The sequence below is a fragment of the Salvelinus namaycush genome, chromosome 1 (genome assembly GCF_016432855.1).
Source record: "Salvelinus namaycush isolate Seneca chromosome 1, SaNama_1.0, whole genome shotgun sequence".
Classification (NCBI taxonomy): Eukaryota; Metazoa; Chordata; class Actinopteri; order Salmoniformes; family Salmonidae; genus Salvelinus; species Salvelinus namaycush.
This window is the reverse complement of record NC_052307.1, coordinates 25904460-25927818: the sequence shown is the minus strand read 5'-3', so window position 1 is coordinate 25927818 and position 23359 is coordinate 25904460. Positions and strand designations below refer to the sequence as shown.

Here is a 23359-nt window from a genome sequence, read left to right as displayed (position 1 = left end):
TTTAGAAAATTATTTCTCTCTGATATGAAAGATCATTATGCCTCCAAAACCGTACCGTAAGCGACGCGTGCTAATGTTAAATTTGAGAATATCGAGGCTCTTAATTAACAAATCTCCCCCATACAGAAGACGCCTTCGTCCAATGACTCTTCTGTGTATTGTAATGGAACTCACTCATCCACTTGTTATACTTGATAATTTTTTTTGTGTAATCCATATATTTTCAACTGTAAATCATGATGTGAGATTAGGATTTATATTGAGTCTAGCGTGGATTGCTTTAACTAGCTAAATCAGATGTATGATTAACGTTACCCTCAATATTGGACCTACTGTTACGCATTGCAAATGTGTCTTTTGTGGTCAGTACTCAGCCATGTTTCAGTGTTTCCACGTCCCACCACCAGATGTCAGTTTAGAGACAAGGAGGGAGGGTGTTTTTGTTCTTGCTGATAAACACGAGACACCAAAACCAACGAGATTATCGCAGGAACATCTGATGCGCAGCATCATAGTTCGTCCAGAAATACTTTCATCACGTTGCATCCACGCAACTATCCGATAGCCACCGGGTGGAGACAACAATGTGAGAGGTCCGACACAAAGCGATACAAAGACGGCTAACATCGTTGCTGATCGAACAGCCTTGGGTACCAGTGAGTATATTCATGTAACTAAACACGTTTCAGTTAATTGTTCGTATCGTGTCAACGTCGTCTTCCATTATAGAAAGCTAACGTTAGCTAGCTAGCACTCAAAACCCGACAGTTTAATACTAGCCTAGCTAGTTGGCTTGCCAGCTAGTAGTGTGATGTTGATATATGGGGATGGATGCATGAATCGTGACACATTACTGTAGCTAGCAACTCTGTAAAATCTTAAAGCCTATCTGTTACTAATGACAATTTTTTTGTTAAATGTACCTGCATCATTTTATCGATTATCATACGGTACAATAGCCCTCTATTTCTACACCCAAAATAATGTAATTATACTGTAAATAGCCAGCCAGCCTAGCTAGCTATCTAGCTTTCCTGGCTAGCTATAACACCAGAAACGGCTGGTTAGCTGTACGTTAGTCTGATTTGATCTGGCTGTGTAATACACAATTAATTGGTATGTAACTACAGCCTGAAACGAATACCTGTAAAATCGTGTAAATATTCATACAAGCCATAATGTTAAATACAATTACATTTAAACTTACTATATCGGTTGTCTGTGCGGTTTGTCTGAAATTTCAAACAATATCCATAGGAAAGTAAACTTTTAGAGAGCATATAGGTATAATGGTTCGGTTAGGCACTGAGGTAAAATTTGTTTTATATTTGGATATTCGGTACTCTCTCTTCGACAGCTATTGAACCAAGCATGACAATGAACATTTTATATTCGGAATCGGGGGAGAATGGAGAACAATCTACACATTTTTTATGTCCATAAAAAAAAAAAAAAATCGGATTTCAAACTTTATTAAAGGTGCACTATGCAGAAGTCGCTCCTCCATTACCTGGTTCCTAGAATTCTAATAGTTTGCCTAATTTCAGTTTGTGACGAAACAAGCAAGTATAGTGTAGATAATCATTGTACCATATAAACCATTGTGAAATATATTTTCCATAAACAAAAATATTTTATTTTCAGCTGTTTGAATCTAGTGTACAAAACTGGAAGTAGAACAAAACTTAAGAACAGGAAGCATAGAACCGCGCACATAGAACATATCTACCACTTATTATGCTTGCGTTCAATGAGTGACTGATCTACCACACATTTCTATATGAATTTGGTCATGTTGCCCAAAGATGTACATATGGCAGTTTTTATTATTATAATTTTTTCCCAAAAAAGTGTAGATAGTTCTCCATCCTCCCCTGATTTAAAATATACTGTTTTCATTGTTATGGAATGCTTGGTTCAATAGTCATTGAGGAGATAACCAAATATACAATATAAAACACATTTTACCTAGGTGCAGAACCAAATTCACACTTAGTTACTGCGTTTTGCATTTGTAGGGCATTACACACGATACCCCATAATGTGGTGGAATTTTGTTTTTCGAAATTTGTACAAATTAAGCTGAAATGTCTTGAGTCAATAAGTATTCAACCCCTTTGTTTATGGCAAGCCTAAATATGTTTAGGATAAAAAATGTGCTTAACAATTCACATAATACACTATATATACAAAAGTATGTGGATTCGGCTATTTCAGCCACACCTGTTGCTGACAGGTGTATAAAACCGAGCACACAGCCATGCAATCTCCATAGACAAACATTGGCAGTAGAATGTCCTCACTAAAGAGCTCAGTGACTTTCAACGTGGCACCGCAAGTGCTGTTATTGTGACGTGGAAATGTCTCGGAGCAACAACGGCACAGCTGCGGAGTGGTAGGCCACACAAGCTCACAGAATGGGACCACCGAGTATTGAAGTGCATAGCACGTAAAAATAGTCTGTCCTCGGTTGCAACACTCACTACTGAATTCCAAACTGCCTTTGGAAGCAACGTCAGAGTTTTATGGTGCTTTCAAAACAAATGGGAACTTGGAAAAATACAAGGTGAAATCATGACGTCAGTGATCTTTAGGTCGGAAAGTCGGAGCTCTACAGTCGTGTCCAAAACTTTTGAGAATGACACAAATATTAATTTTCACAAAGTCTGCTGCTTCAGTGTCTAGATATTTTTGTCAGATGTTACTATGGAATACTGAAGTATAATTACAAGCATTTCATAAGTGTCAAAGGCTTTTATATGCTTGGAGTTTGTCAGAATTTGTGGGTTTTTGTTTGTCCACCCGCCTCTTGAGGATTGACCACAAGTTCTCAATGGGATTAAGGTCTGGGGAGTTTCCTGGCCATGGACCCAAAATATCGATGTTTTGTTCCCCGAGCCACTTAGTTATCACTTTTGCCTTATGGCAAGGTTCTCCATCATGCTGGAAAAGGCATTGTTCTTCACCAAACTGTTCCTGGATGGTTGGGAGAAGTTGCTCTCGGAGGATGTGTTGGTACCATTCTTTATTCATGGCTGTGTTCTTAGGCAAAATTGTGAGTGAGCCCACTCCCTTGGCTGAGAAGCAACCCCACACGTGAATGATCTCAGGATGCTTTATTGTTGGCATGACACAGGACTGATGGTAGCGCTCACCTTGTCTTCTCCGGACAAGCTTTTTTCCGGATGCCCCAAACAATCAGAAAGGGGATTCATCAGAGAAAATGACTTTACCCCAGTCCTCAGCAGTCCAATCCCTGTACCTTTTTGCAGAATATCAGTCTGTCCCTGATGTTTTACCTGAAGAGAAGTGCCCTTCTTGACACCAGGCCATCCTCCAAACCATCCTCCTCACTCTGCGTGCAGATGCACTCACACCTGCCTGCTGCCATTCCTTAGCAAGCTCTGTACTGGTGGTGCCCCGATCCCGCAGCTGAATCAACTTTAGGAGACGGTCCTGCCGCTTGATGGACTTTCTTGGGCGCCCTGAAGCCTTCTTCACAACAATTGAACCGCTTTCCTTGAAGTTCTTGATGATCCGATAAAAGGTTGATTTAGGTGCAATCTTACAGCAATATCCTTGAAACCCTTTTTGTGCAAAGCAATGATGACGGCACGTGTTTCCTTGCAGGTAACCATGGTTGACAGAGGAATAACAATGATTCCAAGCACCACCCTTCTTTTGAAGCTTCCAGTCTGTTATTCGAACTCAATCAGCATGACAGAGTGATCTCCAGCCTTGTCCTCGTCAACACTCACACCTGTGTTAACGAGAGAATCACTGACATGATGTCAGCTGGTCCTTTTGTGGCAGGGCTGAAATGCAGTGGAAATGTTTTTTTGGGATTCAGTTCATTTGCATGGCAAAGAGGGACTTTGCAATTAATTGCAATTCATCTGAGCACTCTTCATAACATTCTGGAGTATATGCAATTTGCGATCATTCAAACGGAGGCAGCAGACTTTGTGAAAATTAATATTTGTGTCATTCTCAAAACTTTTGGCCACGACTGTAGAATGAGGCCTGTGTTCACGAGTTGGAATTCCGAGTTTGATGACTGTTCAAAAATAGCCCATTACTTATGTAAATAAGGTATTTCTGTTTTTAATTTTTAATACATTTGCAAAAATTTTGAAAATACTTTTTGCTTTGTCATTATGGGGTATTGCGTGTAGATTGATGAGGAAAACAAATAATTTAATCAATTTTAGAATAAGGCTGTATTGTAACAAAATGTGGAAAAAGACAAGGGGTCTGAATACTTTCCTTATAAGAAGCAGAAGAAGCAGAAGCAGTTAAGAAGCAGAAGAAGTGAAAACAGCATCATTGTCATCAACATTGTTGCTTGTGCTGCATTGACAATGCAGACTGAATACAAGTGTCTCATGGTCAAGCAACAACAAATGCGCTCCCTGAGTGACGGGGCGCGGCTAGGTCTGTGTGGAAAGCGTCATGAAGAGGGAGAGCGGAGAGAGATGACTCAGGTAGCAGAGTAAACTATAAAAACAGACGCTACACACGGCGTATCACATTTTAACAATCCAAACATTCAAATACCGTTATAGAAGGTAAAGTAAAAACCCAAACCGTTCTGTGCATCAATACCGGTTTACTGTAAAATACGGTATACCACCTAACCCTAGGCCAGAGGTATTCAACTTTTACCCTACGAGGTCCGGAGCCTGCTGGTTTTCTGTTCTACCTAATAATTAATTGCACACACCTGATGTCCCAGGTCTAAATCAGTCACTGATTAGAGGGGAACGATGAAATGGAACTGGCTTTGAGGTGCAGAGTTGAGTTGAAGGCCTAATACCTTTGAGACACCTGGGAGTTTTCAATGGTTGTAACCAGAGTCCTTTGCCTTTGTTAACAAACAGAGTAGACTAACCTTCCGTTTTTGTTTAAATTTCTTTCAGGTGCATGGGATGCTCAGCTGAAGAGACTTGCTACTTTTGGATCATTTCAACACAATATTCTCAATCCCTTTCAGGCTCCAAAAACAAAGGCTTTTGTTCAATTTTGACACATTTTAAACAAATGTATGATTTTTTTTAGAGTAGTGCAGAATGGAATTGTTCTTTTTTGTTGAGTTCTTCTCAGTTTTTCATTGTCGACCAATGCACCACATTAAGTTTGAATGATAGGAAGCTAAAGAAAATAACTTGACTGGAAGGCCCAGTTGCTGTAACATATTTATAAAGCTTGGAGAGGCAGTAGCAAGATGCTGTCCTCTACAGCCATGGATTCACTGGCCAGTTGGAGGAGGAGTCTGGTCCCTCAGACGTCTTAATGAAGGCCCTGTTCTGGCTGAGAACTGAGACCAAGGTCCTAAAAGGCTAACAAGTGAGGCACTGTCCTCTCCTGCTGTTGGCTAGCCTTTATATTCTGTGTAGTAGGATCCCCACATTTCCCCCTAAAGCCTCAAGATGGGCCTGTTCTTAGACTTCAACCCCTTTGATAACCTGCTGTGCATTCTCCTGGGCATCTCCTTCACGGTGTGGTTCACCCTACTGCTGGTCTTCATCATCGTGCCTGCCATCTTTGGAGTGTCCTTTGGCATTCGACAGCTCTACATGAAAACACTACTGAAGATCTTTGAGGTGAGTGTGAACCACTTGACTGTTTGCAGGGGTTCATTGATGTTATCAGTTTCTGGTCAGAGAGGACATCACATCTGACATTTCCACATGTATGATTAATATGAATGATCAATAATGGATGCTAGGCATATACATTTCACACAACATTTATGACTGAAGTAGACTTGAGTGGAGTGCATGGTTTATGCTCACCGTGCAGTGATGTGGCAGTTCCCTGTGTGAACGTGCACTTGACCTAAACTGGGGCTTAGGAATGGGAATGCAGTTTTGTGTAGGTCATGCGCTCCCTCCCCACCTCCAATCCCTAACCTCCTACATCAAAGCTCCATTGTGTGAGTTCAGTTCAGGTCTGTATTTTCACTGTGCTTCATTTCCTTCCCATGAAATCTTGCCAAACCCTTATGTTGTCACAGGGAGGCTGAGGCAGAACATGTGGTGTACACTTTATATAATGAGTGTGTAATAGCACACAAGAATAATCACTGACTCAACAATGTCATGCTTGTCAATATAATGGGCTACTGCCAAAAGAGTAAGATTTTGGGTAAATCCATTTGAATTCCATCTGTTTTCGACAGCACCCATTTTGATTTGTACGAAACCTTCCATACATATTTTCCCATTGTATAAGTGTTCAGAAAGTTACTTTTTGGACCTGAATGCCAAAACATTTGAGAGATAAAGACGCTCAAAGTTTACCATGAGACATGTCTAAATCACTGGAAAATATAAACGATTGAGATTTATATAAATTAAAAGCTTATGAACAGGGTTGTCAAACTACTTTATAAAATGGTGCAAAAATAAACGTGTAAACTCATATTCATATTCACATATGTTGTAGCTTAGACCCTATTTTACATAATCTGTTTTTCTGTTGTGCCAACCATTTCTTTAGACACAACATGCTCTTGAATACAGGGTGGGTGTCATGTTTTGGCTGATAAATGTACTAAAATGGAATTCAATTGAAAGTTCAACTTTCAAATGGTAACTCTAAGATGGTTAGAGGTCCACACATCAGAGAATGTTGACTTGAATGGGATATATGTTGTTGAAATTATACCTCAATCCTCCTTGGGAAACATATTGAAATATAGATAATAGAAAAAATGGTCATGTCTAAAGTTGACATTTGACGGTGGGTGGAATGGCGGCCATCTTTGTGGTAGTCAATTCAATTTACATTTCAATGATGTACCAGCTTAATTGCTGTGGTCTGAAGGAAAGGTTCATTTTATAAATTATATTTCTATGAATGTAATGACATCCACCCTGTATTGGTCGTTATCAATAAAACGTCACAATAAGGTGCAGAGCATTCAATTTGCCTGCAGGGCGGCAAGGAGACCCCCAGGTTCTGCTAAAACCATTGACAACTGCATGCCGTTTTCAAGGGATTGTTAAATAAATGTTAACTATTTGGTTGTAATATCATCACCTCTTGAGGAGCTTATTCAGAACTACAAATTTCCAATTTTTTCATGCAAAACAATTGCGCACATTTAGCTCTATCAGAGTTATAGCCCACAGCAAGTAACTGCATTATTTTTATGATCAGTAAAAAACAATTGATCATGTTATTTCAGATACGTGAGGATAGCCTAAAAAAAACTATTTTATTTAGGAACTCAGTCTAGGTCTCAAATTACTGTTGAGAGTTAGAATAGTAAAATACACAATGTGAAATTTCGAAACGTATACTACATAGCCAAACATATGTGGACACCTGCTCATCGAACATCTCAGTCCAAAATCATGGGCATTAATATGGAGTACTATAACAGCCTCCACTCTTCTAGGAAGGCTTTCCACTAGATTTAGGAACATTGCTGCTGGGTCTTGCTTCCATTCAGCCACAAGAGCATTAGTGAGGTTGGGTACTGATGTTGTGCGATTATGCCTGGCTTGCAGTCAGCCTTCCAATTCATCCCAAAGGTGTTCGATGGGGTTGAGGTAAGGGCTCTGTACAGGCCAGTCAAGTTCTTCCACACCGATCTCGACAAATAATTTCTGTATGGACCTCGCTTTGTGCACGTGGGCATTTTCATGCTGAAACAGAAAAGGGCCTTCCCCAAACTGTTGCCACAAAGTTGGAAGCAGAGAATCGTCTGGAATGTCATTGTATGCTGTAGCGTTAAGATTTCCCTTCACTGGAACTAATGGGCCTAGCCCGAACCATGAAAAACAGTTAGTTACTCTCACTCAGATATCAATAACATGACATAAGTCATGGCAAAATGTGTAGAATTGCAGGAAATTTGCTGTAAAACTGCAACAAATTTAGTTTTTCTGAAATGCAAACATTTGTTTACTTTTTGTTAATGCAATCCTGTTAACAGATCCCTCTGTACATATTAAATTATAGTTTTAATATTATAGTTTTGTATCCAAATATTGTTTGATTTGCTTGCCATCTACAGTGGTGATGACTGTAGTCCGACTGACAACTTTACCTGGACGAGGACTGTCCAATGTCTTTCCAAAAGCCTAATCTCTGACTAAGTAAGCTAAATGACACATGTTGTTTGCTTAGCTAGCTAGCTACATGCCAAATGGATAGAATACCCAGCCTCATGTATCTGAAAATACATTGATGTTTACTGATCATGAAAAGCAGGCAGTTACTTGCTGTACAAGAATGTTGCTACAACCGCAATAACATCTGCTAAAAATGTGTATGTGACCAATAACATGTGTATGTGACCAATAAAATGTGTATGTGACCAATAACATGTGTATGTGACCAATAACATGTGTATGTGACCAATAACATGTGTATGTGACCAATAAAATGTGTATGTGACCAATAACATGTGTATGTGACCAATAACATGTGTATGTGACCAATAAAATGTGTATATGACCAATAAAATGTGTATGTGACCAATAACATGTCTATGTGACCAATAGCATGTGCATGTGACCAATAACATGTGTATGTGACCAATAACATGTGTATGTGACCAATAAAATGTGTATGTGACCAATAACATGTGTATGTGACCAATAACATGTGTATGTGACCAATAACATGTGTATGTGACCAATACAATGTGTATGTGACCAATAAAATGTGATTTGTATAACTCTGATAGAACTTAATGTTGACTAATCGTTCTGACTATCCTGATGATATTAAAAACCAAATATTTATAACATTTAACAATCCCTTGAAAATGGCACGTAGTTCTCAATGGTTTTAGCGGCGCTGGGGGTCTCTATGCCCCCCCAGCAGCCAAATTGAACGCTCTGCACCGTATTGTGAAGTTTTTTTGATATCGACCTATTCAAGAGCATGTTTTGTCTCAACCTATGGCGGGCACAACACAAACACCTTAGAAGATGTAAGGTCTAAGCTACAACATATGTGAATCTGATAATTGACGTTAAAGGGAAACAGTCAAAAAGTGATTGAATTCAAATGGATTTACCCGTTTTAAATTCTTATGTCAATCTCTATGTGACTCATATTTAAAAAGAATAGTGTCGAGACTGGAGCAAAAAATATGGTCAAAGGAAACCTTCTCTAGCCCATGTTTACATAAATCCAATTATTTTTAACTTTAGCAGTACATCTAAGAAGAATCAAGTTAGCTACCTAGATAATGTTTAGCTAGTGATAGTGATCAAAGATGATCTATATGCTGACAATATACTGACCACTCTAACAATGGGAATAAATGTCCACAAAAGCGGAAGGCAGGCGGGATCAGGCGAGACATTCTAGATGTTCGATCGAGTTCAAGTCCGGGCTCTGGTGAGCAGTACACTTGTAAAAAAGATTACATAAAACACTGTTATATACATACAGTATGTACAACAGCTAGCCATATCTATACCACAATGCAGTTGTGAGCATACTAGGAATTTTATATTATACTACAACGTCAGTGTAACTGAATATGGATGTTGTGTTGGTTGAATGTTCAAGGCAAGTTCCAGAATGTTCTTCAGCTGGTGAATTTTTTTGTGTGTTTGGTATTAATGGCAGCTGGTTTAGCAGGCGTTGGCGATGTTGGCAGAGATGTTGGGTTTTGGGGGCAGTGACTCTGGCTTCTTGTAGACAACAGACTTGTCCTTTCTGCGCTCCACAGCCAGGTGGACAATCCTCTCGTACACTTTTTTCATCAGCCACTGCGTCGAACTCTTGCAGATGATTTATTTGTACGTGCATTAGCTAAATTTAGCCTGCAAGACAATAACACAGCTAGCTAAACAATCTAGCAAGTAACGTTAGCATATCAAACATGAACATTTACACCTCTCAAACGAATATAAAAGTATAGTTTCAGCTAATTAAAATGACCTTTAAACAAATTACTGTATGAATGTTGGGCTCAACGAAACAACTCTGTTTACATTGCCCTGCTTAGAGGGGGGCAACTGTCGGGCGAGTGTTGCGTGCAACCTCCGAAGGTAGCGTTCAAGATGTGAGAAATACGCAAGTTAACATTGCAGTAATGTTTCTCGACAATCGATACCTCTCGAGAATCTCTAAAGAATTATCCTTAATTCTTGTCAATGAAAATAGACCCTTAGGCATGAAGTTTACTTTGTAGGATCTGTGCTTCTGACCCTACTTGATCAACCATTCTGTCCTTGTTTAGCCTACTGATGGGTTAAAAAGCGTCTCTCAATATGATGAATCTGAAGTTTCAATGGTTGGTGGGAGCCTAGCTGCCTGGTCACATCTCACTAGTGAGCCCTTGCTAAAACTGAACTAGAGCTGAAACCAGAGAAGGTTATCACCCTCTTTCTTCCTTTCCTTTCTTAAGTGTCGAAAGTAAGCCTGTCAGCAGTTTCCAGCGAACCCCTTTGAGAGAGAATTCTAGTGCCAAAAATAAATGGTCCGGAGGGAGATGGCAGGGGCTTGATATATGAGAGCTTTTCAGCTCGCAGTAGTGCCTAGTCTAGTCAACCAGCTATTTTATGGTAGAAGTAAAGGGTTAAAATGACAGATTGTTGGAAACTAGGTGATTATATGACAGGTTATATTTCACTTGGTTTCTGCAAATACAAGACCTTGGTATTGCTTAAATGATTAAAGTCTCCAACATGTGGAAATCACATCCTGTGCTGCTGGTAACTTGAGTCACGCATGTAACCTCATAACCGGTATATGTGCATGTAGCGGCCTATGTGTGAGCTGGGCTCTGGGAATCGTCTTGCTATCCAGGGCAGGGTCTCCAACTGGCAGCCAGCGGGTGTTTTATTTGGCCCCCCCAAAAAACTTTTATTATTTTATTATTATTATTTTTTGGGGACATAAAAGCCTTTAAACACCAGGAAATCAGCTCCAAATGATTTTAATTTAAGAAATCTGTTCCCAAGTATTCCCATACATAGTAGAGAGACACATGATCGTATACAAATGTAAGCAAGGTTTGAAAATATTATTTATGTTTGGGCTTCTTGCGGTCAATTTGTAGTCTACAAATGATTTATAATGAAGTTCCGGACCCCGACTATCCGCTCCAGAAAAAATTGTCCCGCGGCTGAATCTAGTTGATGATCTCTGATCTAGGGTAAGGACAGGAACTTTCTCTCCATGCTTAGTATACCAGATCTCATGCAGAGAAGGGTAATCTCGCAAAGATATACCTGGCTCTCTTTTATACCAGACTGATGACATAGCACTTTCTGTTCAGCAACTGCAGAGTAGAGAATGGACAAGGGAGCTTGGAACTCAATCTAACCTATGCATTGAGTATGTAGAGGTATCAAACACCAGCATAATCATGTGCTACCACACCCCTCTGCCGTAATTGATGTGTTGGCCTTGCTTTTCCTTGTTCCAGTTTACTGACTCAACAGGATTGCTATGCTCCTCCTTTACTAGCCTACACCCAAGCAAACACATTGGTGTTCCTATAAGCTGCCCTTTAGTCTTATGATTCACATGTCATGGTATTTGGATGTCAGTAAGGATTTTGTTTTACCCAACTGTAAAATCTCCCCTCGGTGAACAGTGTTCTTTCAAAAGGCGTAACGGTCAGTTTCAGTTTCTAAAGAGAACTGTGTCCGTCTGTAGCGCTGTTGACATTGGCCTTGCACCACGTAGTAGCAAATATGCTTTGCCTCTACCTCTGTTCAAGTGATCTTCTCCACAGGTGCTCCACAGGTCAGTCTAGTACATGTCCAGTCCTGTCAGAGGAATGTTGTGCAGCAGTTGATCAGATGAACCTCAACTACTGGCAAGACCAGTTGCCTGGTAAAGCCTTTTAGAATGTGAACACCTTCTTTTCTTAGCATTTTTGTTAGCTAGGTGCCCTGAGCTACTTCCATTAGCCATTTGGCTCTCAGAACTGTATTGGAATATCATGGATGTATAAGATGGATGCTTGAGCAGATTGGAATGTTCTGGCAGCAGAATTCTGTCTGTCTGTCTTTGTGAACAGCAGGATCTTATAAAGATGTAATGTGTTGTGTGAACTTGCTCAGTGCCTGGGGTTGAGTGAAGCTTGAGAACAGCAGGATCTTATAAAGATGTAATGTGTTGTGTGAACTTGCTCAGTGCCTGGGGTTGAGTGAAGGTTGAGAACAGCAGATCCCCTCCCACTTCATCCTTCCTGTTTTGCCTGTTATTGCTAAGGCATGGGGAACACTCTGTTCTTTTCCAGCCTCTTACTAGATGAGCATTTGTCTAGGTGTGCACATACAGATACAGTTTTCACATCTGCAGTGTGTTCAGCTTAGGTGACTGTTCTTTTAGGCCTACAATAAACAAACAACTACTATGTGAATGCATGTAAAAATGGAAAATAAAATATTACAATCTAATCATTCTAATGATTTCTGTGGAGACAGACTCCCCTCACAATATCTGTCTGCCCTGGAATTGTAACACCGACTAATATCAATACCTTATCACCATAGTAGCGTTAACAGATTTGATGTTCTACTGTTTCAGGTTCTGAAATATAGGCCTATTGAAAATGGCACTTGTTGAGATAATGTCTGCAATTTATTGCAAGTCTTTATGAACTCAAGTGTTGTGGATAAAAGACAATGGACATATCTATATAGGCCTAGCTGTCATTTTATTATCTAATCTATCAAACCGACATATCATTTCTGTAATAAGGCATGAAGCTGTTTGTCATTTTATGACATTTTATTTGGTCAGTCTATTGTTTAGAAATGGATTATTGTCTGAATGAGCCAGAAAGTTTTTTTCTCTACAAAATGTAAGCTAATATCTGTCTACTTTAAATGACTCTGCTTGTAGTGGGCCACACATAGGATTGAAAGAGGAGCCAAGGACAACAACCATCTCTTGTACAAGCCTTACTCTAATGGTGAGTGACGGGCTCTGTGTATGAGTGTGTTGTTGTTGTTAATGAGTGTGTCTGATGGGTAAATTGGTAGTGGTTAACCATTTCCCGTGTCTCCCTGGTGCATTGCAGCCATCATCGCCAAGGAGCCCACCTCCCTGGAGGAGGAGATCAAGGAGATCCGGCGCAGTGGCAGTAACCGGGACCTGGACCATGCCTCCGAGTTTGAGATGTCCGACATCTTCTACTTCTGCCGGCAAGGAGTTGAGAGCATCATGGACGACGAGGTGACCAAGAGGTTTTCTGCTGAGGAGCTGGAGTCATGGAACCTGCTGACCCGTAGCAACTACAACTTCCAGCACATCAGTCTGAGGCTGACTGTCCTGTGGGGGCTGGGGGTGGTGATCCGCTACGGCTTCCTTCTGCCTCTCAGGTAAGACCGGGTCAAGGTTAGGGAAGGGATCAGATGTGGCGCTGGTTGGTTCAGTAATAGCACTCTCTGTTTTCTGACATGTGTAAACAAAGATGGACAGGCTGACCTCAGACACCTCTCCTTGTTTCTCCTAGAGAACATATGACACACTCTTATTATATCATGGGAATTCATTGTAATCTATGTACAGTGCATTCGGAAAGTATTCAGACCCCTTGACTTTTTCCACATTTTGTTACGTTACATCCTTGGTTAAATGTTTTTTTCCCCTCATCAATCTACACACAATACCCCATAATGACAGAGCAAAAACAGGTTTTTAGAAATGTTTGCAGATTTATCAAAATGTTTAAACAGAAATACCATATTTGTGACCGACCGGATCGATTCGGTTTTATTCAGCAAAATTTGAAATTGTGTTTTTTACATTGGATAAAAGTAGAGACTCAGAGCTAGAAAATGGTATGTCATACACTACAGTTGAGAAACAATGGGAAAGTAATTCTGCTTTGAAAGTTGATAAACTTGTAACCTCACTTTTGAGAAAATGGCCCTGGAATGTTTTGGTATCTAGTGAAGAGCTCTTCTTTGTCTACACCCATTCAGCATCGTTCACACCCTCTTAAACGCTTTAGCCCCACCCATCTCTTTAAGGATTCACATATGAGGCTATGTACTAAACAACCAAAGACTTCAAGACACCTAGGTTGGTTTATACTACGGGTGTGTTCATAAATTTAATCTGGAGTGCCAGTGTGCTCTGGACTTTCGTAAACTCAAAGCGTTGTCGGATTCGCCGTTCGTAAATTCCGAGCATTTCGCTAGTGGAGCGTCCAGAGCGCACACTGGATGCTCTTGCTGAAAAGTAGGGTTGATCCGAGCGTTCTGACCTAACAGCAACAGTCAAGCATCCAAGCTAACTGGCTAATGTTGGCTAGCTTGCTAGATAGTTCTAGACACAAATCAGAGAACAGCTCACTCTGACCATTTTACTCGCCCTAGCAGAGCTGTTTAGGCTGTTTTTATGTTATCCAGAGCATTGGTGACTGCAACTGTGCTGCTGGCAACAATTTAATTACGCTTATATATATTTTTTTAAGTACCCCTTTTTCTCCACAATTTCGTGGTATCCAGTTGGTAGTTACAGTCTTGTCTCATCGACAATCGTACAGACTCGGGAGAGGCGAAGGTCGAGAGCCGTGCGTTCCCCGAAACACAACCCAACCAAGCCGCACTGCTTCTTGACACAATGCCCACTTAACCCGAAAGCCAGCCGCACCAATGTGTCGGATGAAACACCGTACACCTGGCGACCATGTCAGCGTGCACTGCGCCCGGCCCGCCACAGGAGTTGCTCGTGCGCGATGGGACAAGGACATCCCAGCTGGACAAACCCTCCCCTAACCCGAACAACACTGGGCCAATTGTGCACCGCCTCATGGGTCTCCCGCGACACAGCCCAGGATCGAACCCGGGTCTGTATTGACGCCTCAAGTACTGCGACGCAGTGCCGTAGACCGCTGCACCACTCGGGAGGCTTGCCTGGTGGTTTTAATTAAAGTAACTGATTGGGGAGAGTCCTACCTGCCGCCCCATGGGTCTCCTGGTCGTGACAGAGCCTGGACTCGAACCCAGAATCTCTAGTGGCACAGCCTTAGACCACTGCGCCACTCGTGAGGCCCCCTAATTACGCTTTTTTTGCCAACGTTTACTGACACAGGCCATATTCAACCGGTATTGCGCATTTGTAAATGTGTCAGATATTCTGCGCTCTGGCACACTCAGACTAGAGTGCTCTGAAATCGGAGTAGATAGCCAGAACTAATTTACCAGCTACGTCTATCGACAGTTGTCGCAGTGACATCATAAACATTCTATTGAAATAGTTACTAGCATAGTGGAGTCTTTTGTTTAGACATGTAGCTGACTAGCTAAACAATGAACCATAATTCCAACTCATAACGTTACTACCCTGCATGAATCTGCAGGTAGCTAACCAACCAGGTTCAATGTTAGTAGCTAACATTAGACTATAACTAGCCATGCAAATGGCTCTGCGATAAGAATAATATTACTAAACAGATCATACAAGTAACGTTAGCTAGCTAAACAGCCAGCTAACATTAGCTAGCTAGCTAACAGTACACTTTAACTTGAAATTAAAACGACTTTCTGACAAAATTAGAAATGTGTAATATCAGAAAATGGAGCTAGCTACATCGATGGACGCTTCTCCCTCTGTCACGGATGCCATGGTTGCCCTTAGTTTGAAGATGTAATCAGGAGACAGGTGTTTTATACAACAGCCTTCTAGGTGTTCTCTTTTCGATTCTGTCTACATATTTGCAATCAAACGCCAGAATTTTCTCAATTTCCTTAGCTATCATACTCTAATTCCATTGATTTCCAAACTCGGTCTTCCAGAAAGTGGAGAGCAAAACTTATGCAGTTCTACTATCTTTCAAAAAAGCAGTGTAAGAAAGGAGGATCTACACATACTGACCAGCTCATATTATAAACAGAAGCGCGCAACATGGGAGACCAATCCAAGCTAATCTCTCGGCATGACCAGACCACTCATTATCTCAGCCAATCATGGCTAGCGGTAATGTTTCTGTCTTTTTCCATGGCTAAACAAGCTAGGCTCGTAATTTAACCATTTTATTCATATTTACAGATGGCATACACGTTTGTTATTAAGGCACATGAAGGTTCACATGTTCCAGAAGGCATTTCTGCCATTATGTTCAAATGGTGCTCCTGTGATGTGGTGACGCCGACATATGCCTAGTTTCCTGAAACTAGTCACATTTACCTAAATATTCAGACCCTTTGCTATGAGATTCGAAATTGAGCTCACGTGCATTCTGTTGCCATTTATCAACCTTGAGATGTTTCTACAACTTTATTAGGGCCCACCTGTGGTAAATTCAATTGATTGGACATGATTTGGAAAGGCTGACACCTATCTATGTCAGGTCCCAGAGTTGACAGTGCATGTCAGAGCAAAAACAAAGCCATGGGGTTGAAGGAATTGTATGTAGAGCTCCGAGACAGGATTGTGTCGAGACACAAATCTGGTGAAGGGTACCAAAACATTTCTGCAGCATTGAAGGTCCCCAAGAACACAGTGGCCTCCATCATTCTTAAATTGAAAAGGTTTGGATCCACCAAGACTTCCTAGAGCTGGCCGCTCGGCCAAACTGAGCAATCGGGGGAGAAGGGCCTTGGTCAGGGAGTTGACCAAGAACCCGATGGTCACTCTGCACTCTGACAGAGCTCCAGAGTTCCTCTGTGGAGATGGGAGAGCCTTCCAGAAGGACAACCATCTCTGCAGCACTCCACAAATCAGGTGAGGGAAAGATGAATGGTGCAAAGTACAGAGAGATCCTTGATGAAAACCTGCTCCAGAGGACTCAGGACCTCAGACGGGGTGAAGGTTCACCTTCCAACAGGACAACGACCCTAGGCGCACAGCCAAGACAATGCAGGAATGGCTTTGGGACAAGTCTCTGAATGTCCTTGAGTGGCCCAGCCAGAGCCCGGACTTGAACCCGATCAAACATCTCTGGAGAGACCTGAAAATAGCTGTGCAGAGCTTGCGAGGATCTGCAGAGAAGAATGGGAGAAACACCTCAAATACAGGTGTGCCAAGCTTGTAGCGTCAAGAAGACTCAGGGCTGTAATCACTGCCAAAGGTGCTTCAACAAAGTACTGAGAAAAATGTCTGAATACTTATGTAAATGTGATATTTCAGTTTTTTATGTGTTAAAATGTCTAAACCTGTTTTTGCTTTGTCATCATGGGATATTGTGTGTAGATTGATGAGGGGGAAAAACTATTTAATCCATTTCAGAATAAGGCTGTAACGTAACAAAATGTGCAAGAAGTCAAGGGGTCTGAATACTTTCTGAATGCACTGTACAGTGGGGCAAAAAAGTATTTAGTCAGCCACCAATTGTGCAAGTTCTCCCACTTAAAAAGATGAGAGAGGCCTGTAATTTTCATCATAGGTACACTTCAACTATGACAGACAAAATGAGAAAAAAAATTCCAGAAAATCACATTGTAGGATTTTTAATGAATTTATTTGCAAATTATGGTGGAAAATAAGTATTTGGTCAATAACAAAAGTTTATCTCAATACTTTGTTATATACCCTTTGTTGGCAATGACAGAGGTCAAACGTTTTCTGTAAGTCTTCACAAGGTTTTCACACACTGTTGCTGGTATTTTGGCCCATTCCTCCATGCAGATCTCCTCTAGAGCAGTGATGTTTTGGGGCTGTTGCTGGGCAACACGGACTTTCAACTCCCTCCAAAGATTTTCTATGGGGTTGAGATCTGGAGACTGGCTAGGCCACTCCAGGACCTTGAAATGCTTCTTACGAAGCCACTCCTTCGTTGCCCGGGCGGTGTGTTTGGGATCATTGTCATGCTGAAAGACCCAGCCACGTTTCATCTTCAATGCCCTTGCTGATGGAAGGAGGTTTTCACTCAAAATCTCAAGATACATGGCCCCATTCATTCTTTCCTTTACACGGATCAGTCGTCCTGGTCCCTTTGCAGAAAAACAGCCCCAAAGCATGATGTTTCCACCCCCATGCTTCACAGTAGGTATGGTGTTCAACTCAGCATTCTTTGTCCTCCAAACACGACGAGTTGAGTTTTTACCAAAAAGTTCTATTTTGGTTTCATCTGACCATATGACATTCTCCCAATCTTCTTCTGGATCATCCAAATGCTCTCTAGCAAACTTCAGACGGGCCTGGACATGTACTGGCTTAAGCAGGGGGACACGTCTGGCACTGCAGGATTTGAGTCCCTGGCGGCATAGTGTGTTACTGATGGTAGGCTTTGTTACTTTGGTCCCAGCTCTCTGCAGGTCCTTCACTAGGTCCCCCCGTGTGGTTCTGGGATTTTTGCTCACCGTTCCTGTGATCATTTTGACCCCACGGGGTGAGATCTTGCGTGGAGCCCCAGATCGAGGGAGATTATCAGTGGTCTTGTATGTCTTCCATTTCCTAATAATTGCTCCCACAGTTGATTTCTTCAAACCAGGCTGCTTACCTATTGCAGATTCAGTCTTCCCAGCCTGGTGCAGGTCTACAATTTTGTTTCTGGTGTCCTTTGACAGCTCTTTGGTCTTGGCCATAGTGGAGTTTGGAGTGTGACTGTTTGAGGTTGTGGACAGGTGTCTTTTATACTGATAACAAGTTCAAACAGGTGCCATTAATACAGGTAACGAGTGGAGGACAGAGGAGCCTCTTAAAGAAGAAGTTACAGGTCTGTGAGAGCCAGAAATCTTGCTTGTTTGTAGGTGACCAAATACTTATTTTCCACCATAATTTGTAAATAAATTCATTAAAAATCCTACAATGTGATTTTCTGGATTTCTTTCCCTCATTTTGTCTGTCATAGTTGAAGTGTACCTATGATGAAAATTACAGGCCTCTCTCATCTTTTTAAGTGGGAGAACTTGCACAATTGGTGGCTGACTAAATACTTTTTTGCCCCACTGTATGTACGTTTTCACTGCGTTCAGCTGAGAGGAAGCCATCACTTTCCATTAAGTATGGAGATATCCCCCCCAGGGCCAGGAGTGAGAGAGTTTGCTGGGCAGACAAAAGGGCAGTGACCCAGGACTAAACCAGTCTGGCCTGAATCCAATCACCCATGAGCCAGCCAGGCCACCATTGTAGACCCAGATACACAGTCTCCCTCTATAGGCTACTAATAAGCCCCTGCTGCACACAGAGACTGACCTGATGCACTTGGCCTCGCTGTCCCATGCTTGCAGTTGCAAGAAGTGAACATAGAGAGAAAAATCTCTTTCCCATAAACAGCTGTTTTATCTGAAAATGATAAGCAACTTTCATTCTGATAGTATTTGTTCCAGATACAGCCACTAAGGGTTTGTTCTCATTGATGAGAATTAAGAAGAATTTTGATAGGTAGCGATTCTCAAGAGACATGTAAACTTCGGTATTTCTCACTACTTCTAGAGGTCTCATCCAACAGTTGACTCGCTGTAAGCAGGGCAGTATCAACAGAATTGTCTCGTTAAGACCAACATTCATACAGTACAAATACTAATAGCAGAGCAATGTTTTTGAAACAGCAGAAATGTATAGACATTTTCATTATATTTGAGACTTGTTTTATTGAGTTTTCACCTGAATCTGCACTAACAGCCTCTTACATTCTAAAAATGTTGCTGTATCTGTAAGAAAAGGGAAGCACAACTGTGTTTTTCCCCCATTTGGGTGCTCAAGGAAGGAAGTATGCAGCAAGACGCTGATCACCAGGGGAATTATCAACGTTTTCAAATCAAAATCAACGTTTATTTGTCGCGTACATGTCACGCCCTGACCATAGATTGCTTTGTATGTTTCTATTTTTTATTTGGTCAGGGTGTGATGTGGGTGGGCATTCTATGTTTTGTTCTATGTTTTGTATTTCTGTGTTTGGCCTGGTATGGTTCCCAATCAGAGGCAGCTGTCTATCGTTGTCTCTGATTGAGAACCATACTTAGGTAGCCTGTTTTCCCACTGTTAGTTGTGGGTGGTTATTTTCTGTTTAGTGTTTGTTGCACCTTTCAGAACTGTTCGTTGGTCGTTTTGTTGTTTTTGTTCGCGTGTTCATCTTTATTAAAAGTATTATGGATACGTACCACGCTGCACTTTGGTCCTCCTCTCCTTCTCCCGACGACAATCGTTACAGTACACAGATTTGCGGATTTTTATCACAGGTGCAGCGAAATGCTTATGTTTCTAGCTCCAACAGTGCAGTAATATCTAGCAATACAATAACAATACACATATTCTCCAAAAAGTAAAAAATAAAATAATAATGATTTTGAAATATCAGAACGAGCAATGTCAGAGTCCAGAATATAAATGTATATATAAATGGTGTGTATAGACAGTATATGAATAGAAAAGGTGTGTACAGCAATAGTTATATAAGATGAGTCATGAGACTAGAATACAGAATATACATATAAAGTGGGTAAAACAGTAGGTAAACATTGCTAAAGTGATCAGTGTTCAATGTCTATATACGTACATGGGGCAGCAGTCTCTTAAGGTGCAGGGCAGAGTACCGGGTGGTATCCGGCTAGTGATGGCTTTTCAACAGTCTGATTGCCTGAATATAGAAGCTGTTTTTCAGTGTCTCTGGCCCTTCTTTGATGTACCTGCCCGGTCTCCATCTGCTGACAGTAGCATGGTGAACAGGCCATTGCTCGGGTGGCTGAGGTCCTTGATGATCTTCTTGGACGTCCTATGACACTGGGTGCTGTAGATGTCCTGGAGGCAGCGTGCCCCCGATGATGTGTTGGGAGAGCCATGCGGTTGCGGGTGGTGGAGTTGCCCTGCAAGGCAGTGATGTAACTCCTGGCACCACTCTGCCAAGGCACTAACCTCCTCCCTGTAGGCTGTCTCGTCATTGTTGGCTATTAGGCCTACCACTGTTGTGTCGTCAGCAACCTTGATGATGGAGTTGGAGTCGTGCGTTGTCACCCAGTCATCAGTGAACAGGGAGTACAGGAGGGAGCTGAGCGCACACCCCCTGGGGGGCACCCGTGTTGGTATTCCTCTTGTCAAAGGTGGGATCGGGCAATTTTGCATTTACCTTATGGAATTACTTCCATATTGATAGCATTAAGCCTTGTTTGTTCGAATGTAACTTTAATACACTGAAACTGTACTTTTATATTCGTATGAGAGGGGTAAACGTTCAATATGCTAACGTTACTTGCTAGCATAGCTAGCTAGCAGTGTAGCTCGCAAGACAATAACATTTAGCTAATGCGTGTACAAACAAGAAAATAAACCCTTTAATTGTCTGCATATGCTTGTGAATTGTTGCATTATTCAAGAGCGTAATGTGGTTTGGTTGCATTATTCAAGAGTGTAGCTAATATGTTTTAGAGCAGTTGCTCACGTAGTTTAATAATTTGCAAGCTTAGTGGCAACTGTGATGCTGATAATTACGGTACATTTGAAGCTGCAGAGCAAGAATGTCACATTGCCAGACAATGAAAGGTAAGGCAAAGATGTAATGTAAATTGAAAAGTTTCTGTACATATTATGTAAATTGAAATCTCGTCGCACTGCCTCTCCTTAAATGTACGTCAATGAGAATAGCCTCTAACTCTATAGCCTAGTAGGCTACAGTTTGTCCCATATGAAAAGTGTTCAGATTGCATTGCAAAGTATCTGATCATAGTATCAAGTATTTTATGGCTTGACCATTGCCATGGAATTCCTGGTGATATCTCATAGGTGCCTCTTGTTCCCACGTTAGTTTGTAAGTTTAGTCACGGTGCGGACTACTGATGGCCTCTTTCTTTCATCTCACTGTGGTCATTTTGTGGTGAATCTCTAGAAAAATGTAGCTTTAGGCTAAGTAGCTTTGTCTAATGACTAATTACATGGCAATAGCTTTTCATTTAAGCCTCCTCAAAGCATGCCCAACAGCTGTCATCTGGCTGTGGAGCGGGAAGAGGTAGAGGTGTCCTTTTACTTCTTTAGGACATCAGGGGTGAGTTCAGATTGTAATCTGGTTTATGCCTGGGGGGGCAGGTAGGGCTCTCCCCAAACAGTGACTTTAATTAAAACCACCAGGCAAGCCTCCCGAGTGGCGCAGCGGTCTACGGCACTGCATCGCAGTACTTGAGGCGCCAATACAGACCCGGGTTCGATCCCGGGCTGTGTCGCAACCGGGAGACCCATGAGGCGGTGCACAATTGTCCCAGTGTTATCCGGGTTAGGGGAGGGTTTGGCCGGCCGGGATGTCCTTGTTCCATCACGCTCCTGTGGCGGGCTGGGCGCATGCATGCTGACACAATGGCCAGTTTGTACGGTGTTTCCTCCGACACATTGGTGCGGCTGGCTTCCGGGTTAAGTAAGCAGTGTGCCAAGAAGCAGTGCAGCTTGGCAGGGTCGTGTTTCAGAGGACGCATGGCTCTCGACCATCTCCTCTCCCGAGTCCATATGGGAGTTGCAGCGATGGGACAAGACTGTAGCTACCAATTGGGGAGAAAAAGGGGTAAAGAAAATAAATAAACACCAGGCAGTGAGCCCCTACAACCACTTTAGGTCAGTGTTCTGAGTCTGTTAGCCTCGATCACCTCCTGCTTACACACTCACCTTTCCTCACATGCGATATGGAGCTAATGAGCTCTGCTAAATCCATATCTGCACCTTCTCCTCCAGCCCAGCCGTGTGTAGTTGGGATTCACCTGGATTAGACTTGCTGCCTGCCTGCCAGCCAGCTTTACCACACATGGCCATATGGGCGCAGGATAACATGGTTCTTATTAATGAGAGTAGACTTCACTTGGGTAATCAATACATTTATGTGTATCCAGAGTAGAGGTTGACCGATTATGATTTTTCAACGCCGATACCGATTATTGGAGAACCAAAAAAAAGCCGATACCGATTAATCGGCCGATTAAAAAAAAAAAAGTATTTATTTATTTGTAATAATGACAATTACAACAATACTGAATGAACACTTTTATTTTAATTTAATATAATACATCAATCAAATCAATTTAGCCTCAAATAAATAATGAAACATGTTCAATTTGGTTTAAATAATGCAAAAACAAAGTGTTGGAGAAGAAAGTAAAAGTGCATTATGTGCCATGTAAAAAAGCTAACGTTTAAGTTCCTTGCTCAGAACATGAGAACATATGAAAGCGGGTGGTTCCTTTTAACATGAGTCTTCAATATTCCCAGGTAAGAAGTTTTAGGTTGAGGTTATTATAGGACTATTTCTCTCTATACCATTTGTATTTCATATACCTTTGACTATTGAATGTTCTTATAGGCACTTTAGTATTGCCAGTGTAACAGTATAGCTTCCGTCCCTCTCCTCGCCGCTACCTGGGCTCGAACCAGGAACACATCGACAACAGCCTGTCACGTCCTGACCTTAGTTCCTTTTTTATGTCTCTATTTTAGTTTGGTCAGGGCGTGAGTTGGGGTGGGCAGTCTATGTTCTTTTTCTATGTTGTTGTGTTTCTATGTGTTT

At 41.7% G+C, this 23359-nt stretch overlaps 1 protein-coding gene across 2 annotated transcripts in view; it reads left to right on the top strand.

Annotated features, from left to right (window-relative positions):
• The first annotated feature begins 472 nt into the window (after nt 1-472).
• Nucleotides 473-23359, top strand: part of LOC120020385 (glycerol-3-phosphate acyltransferase 4) — a 39344-nt gene continuing 16457 nt past the window's right edge. The window contains exons 1-4 of one of the 2 annotated variants that reach the window (XM_038964039.1): nt 473-656; nt 4920-5603; nt 12835-12904; nt 13013-13313. In XM_038964039.1, coding sequence (XP_038819967.1) covers nt 5430-5603; nt 12835-12904; nt 13013-13313 — 545 coding nt within the window. In that variant the 5' untranslated portion in view covers nt 473-656; nt 4920-5429. Of the gene's footprint in view, nt 657-4919; nt 5604-12834; nt 12905-13012; nt 13314-23359 lie in introns of those variants that run through there. The other variant, XM_038964123.1, reaches the window with a different exon arrangement.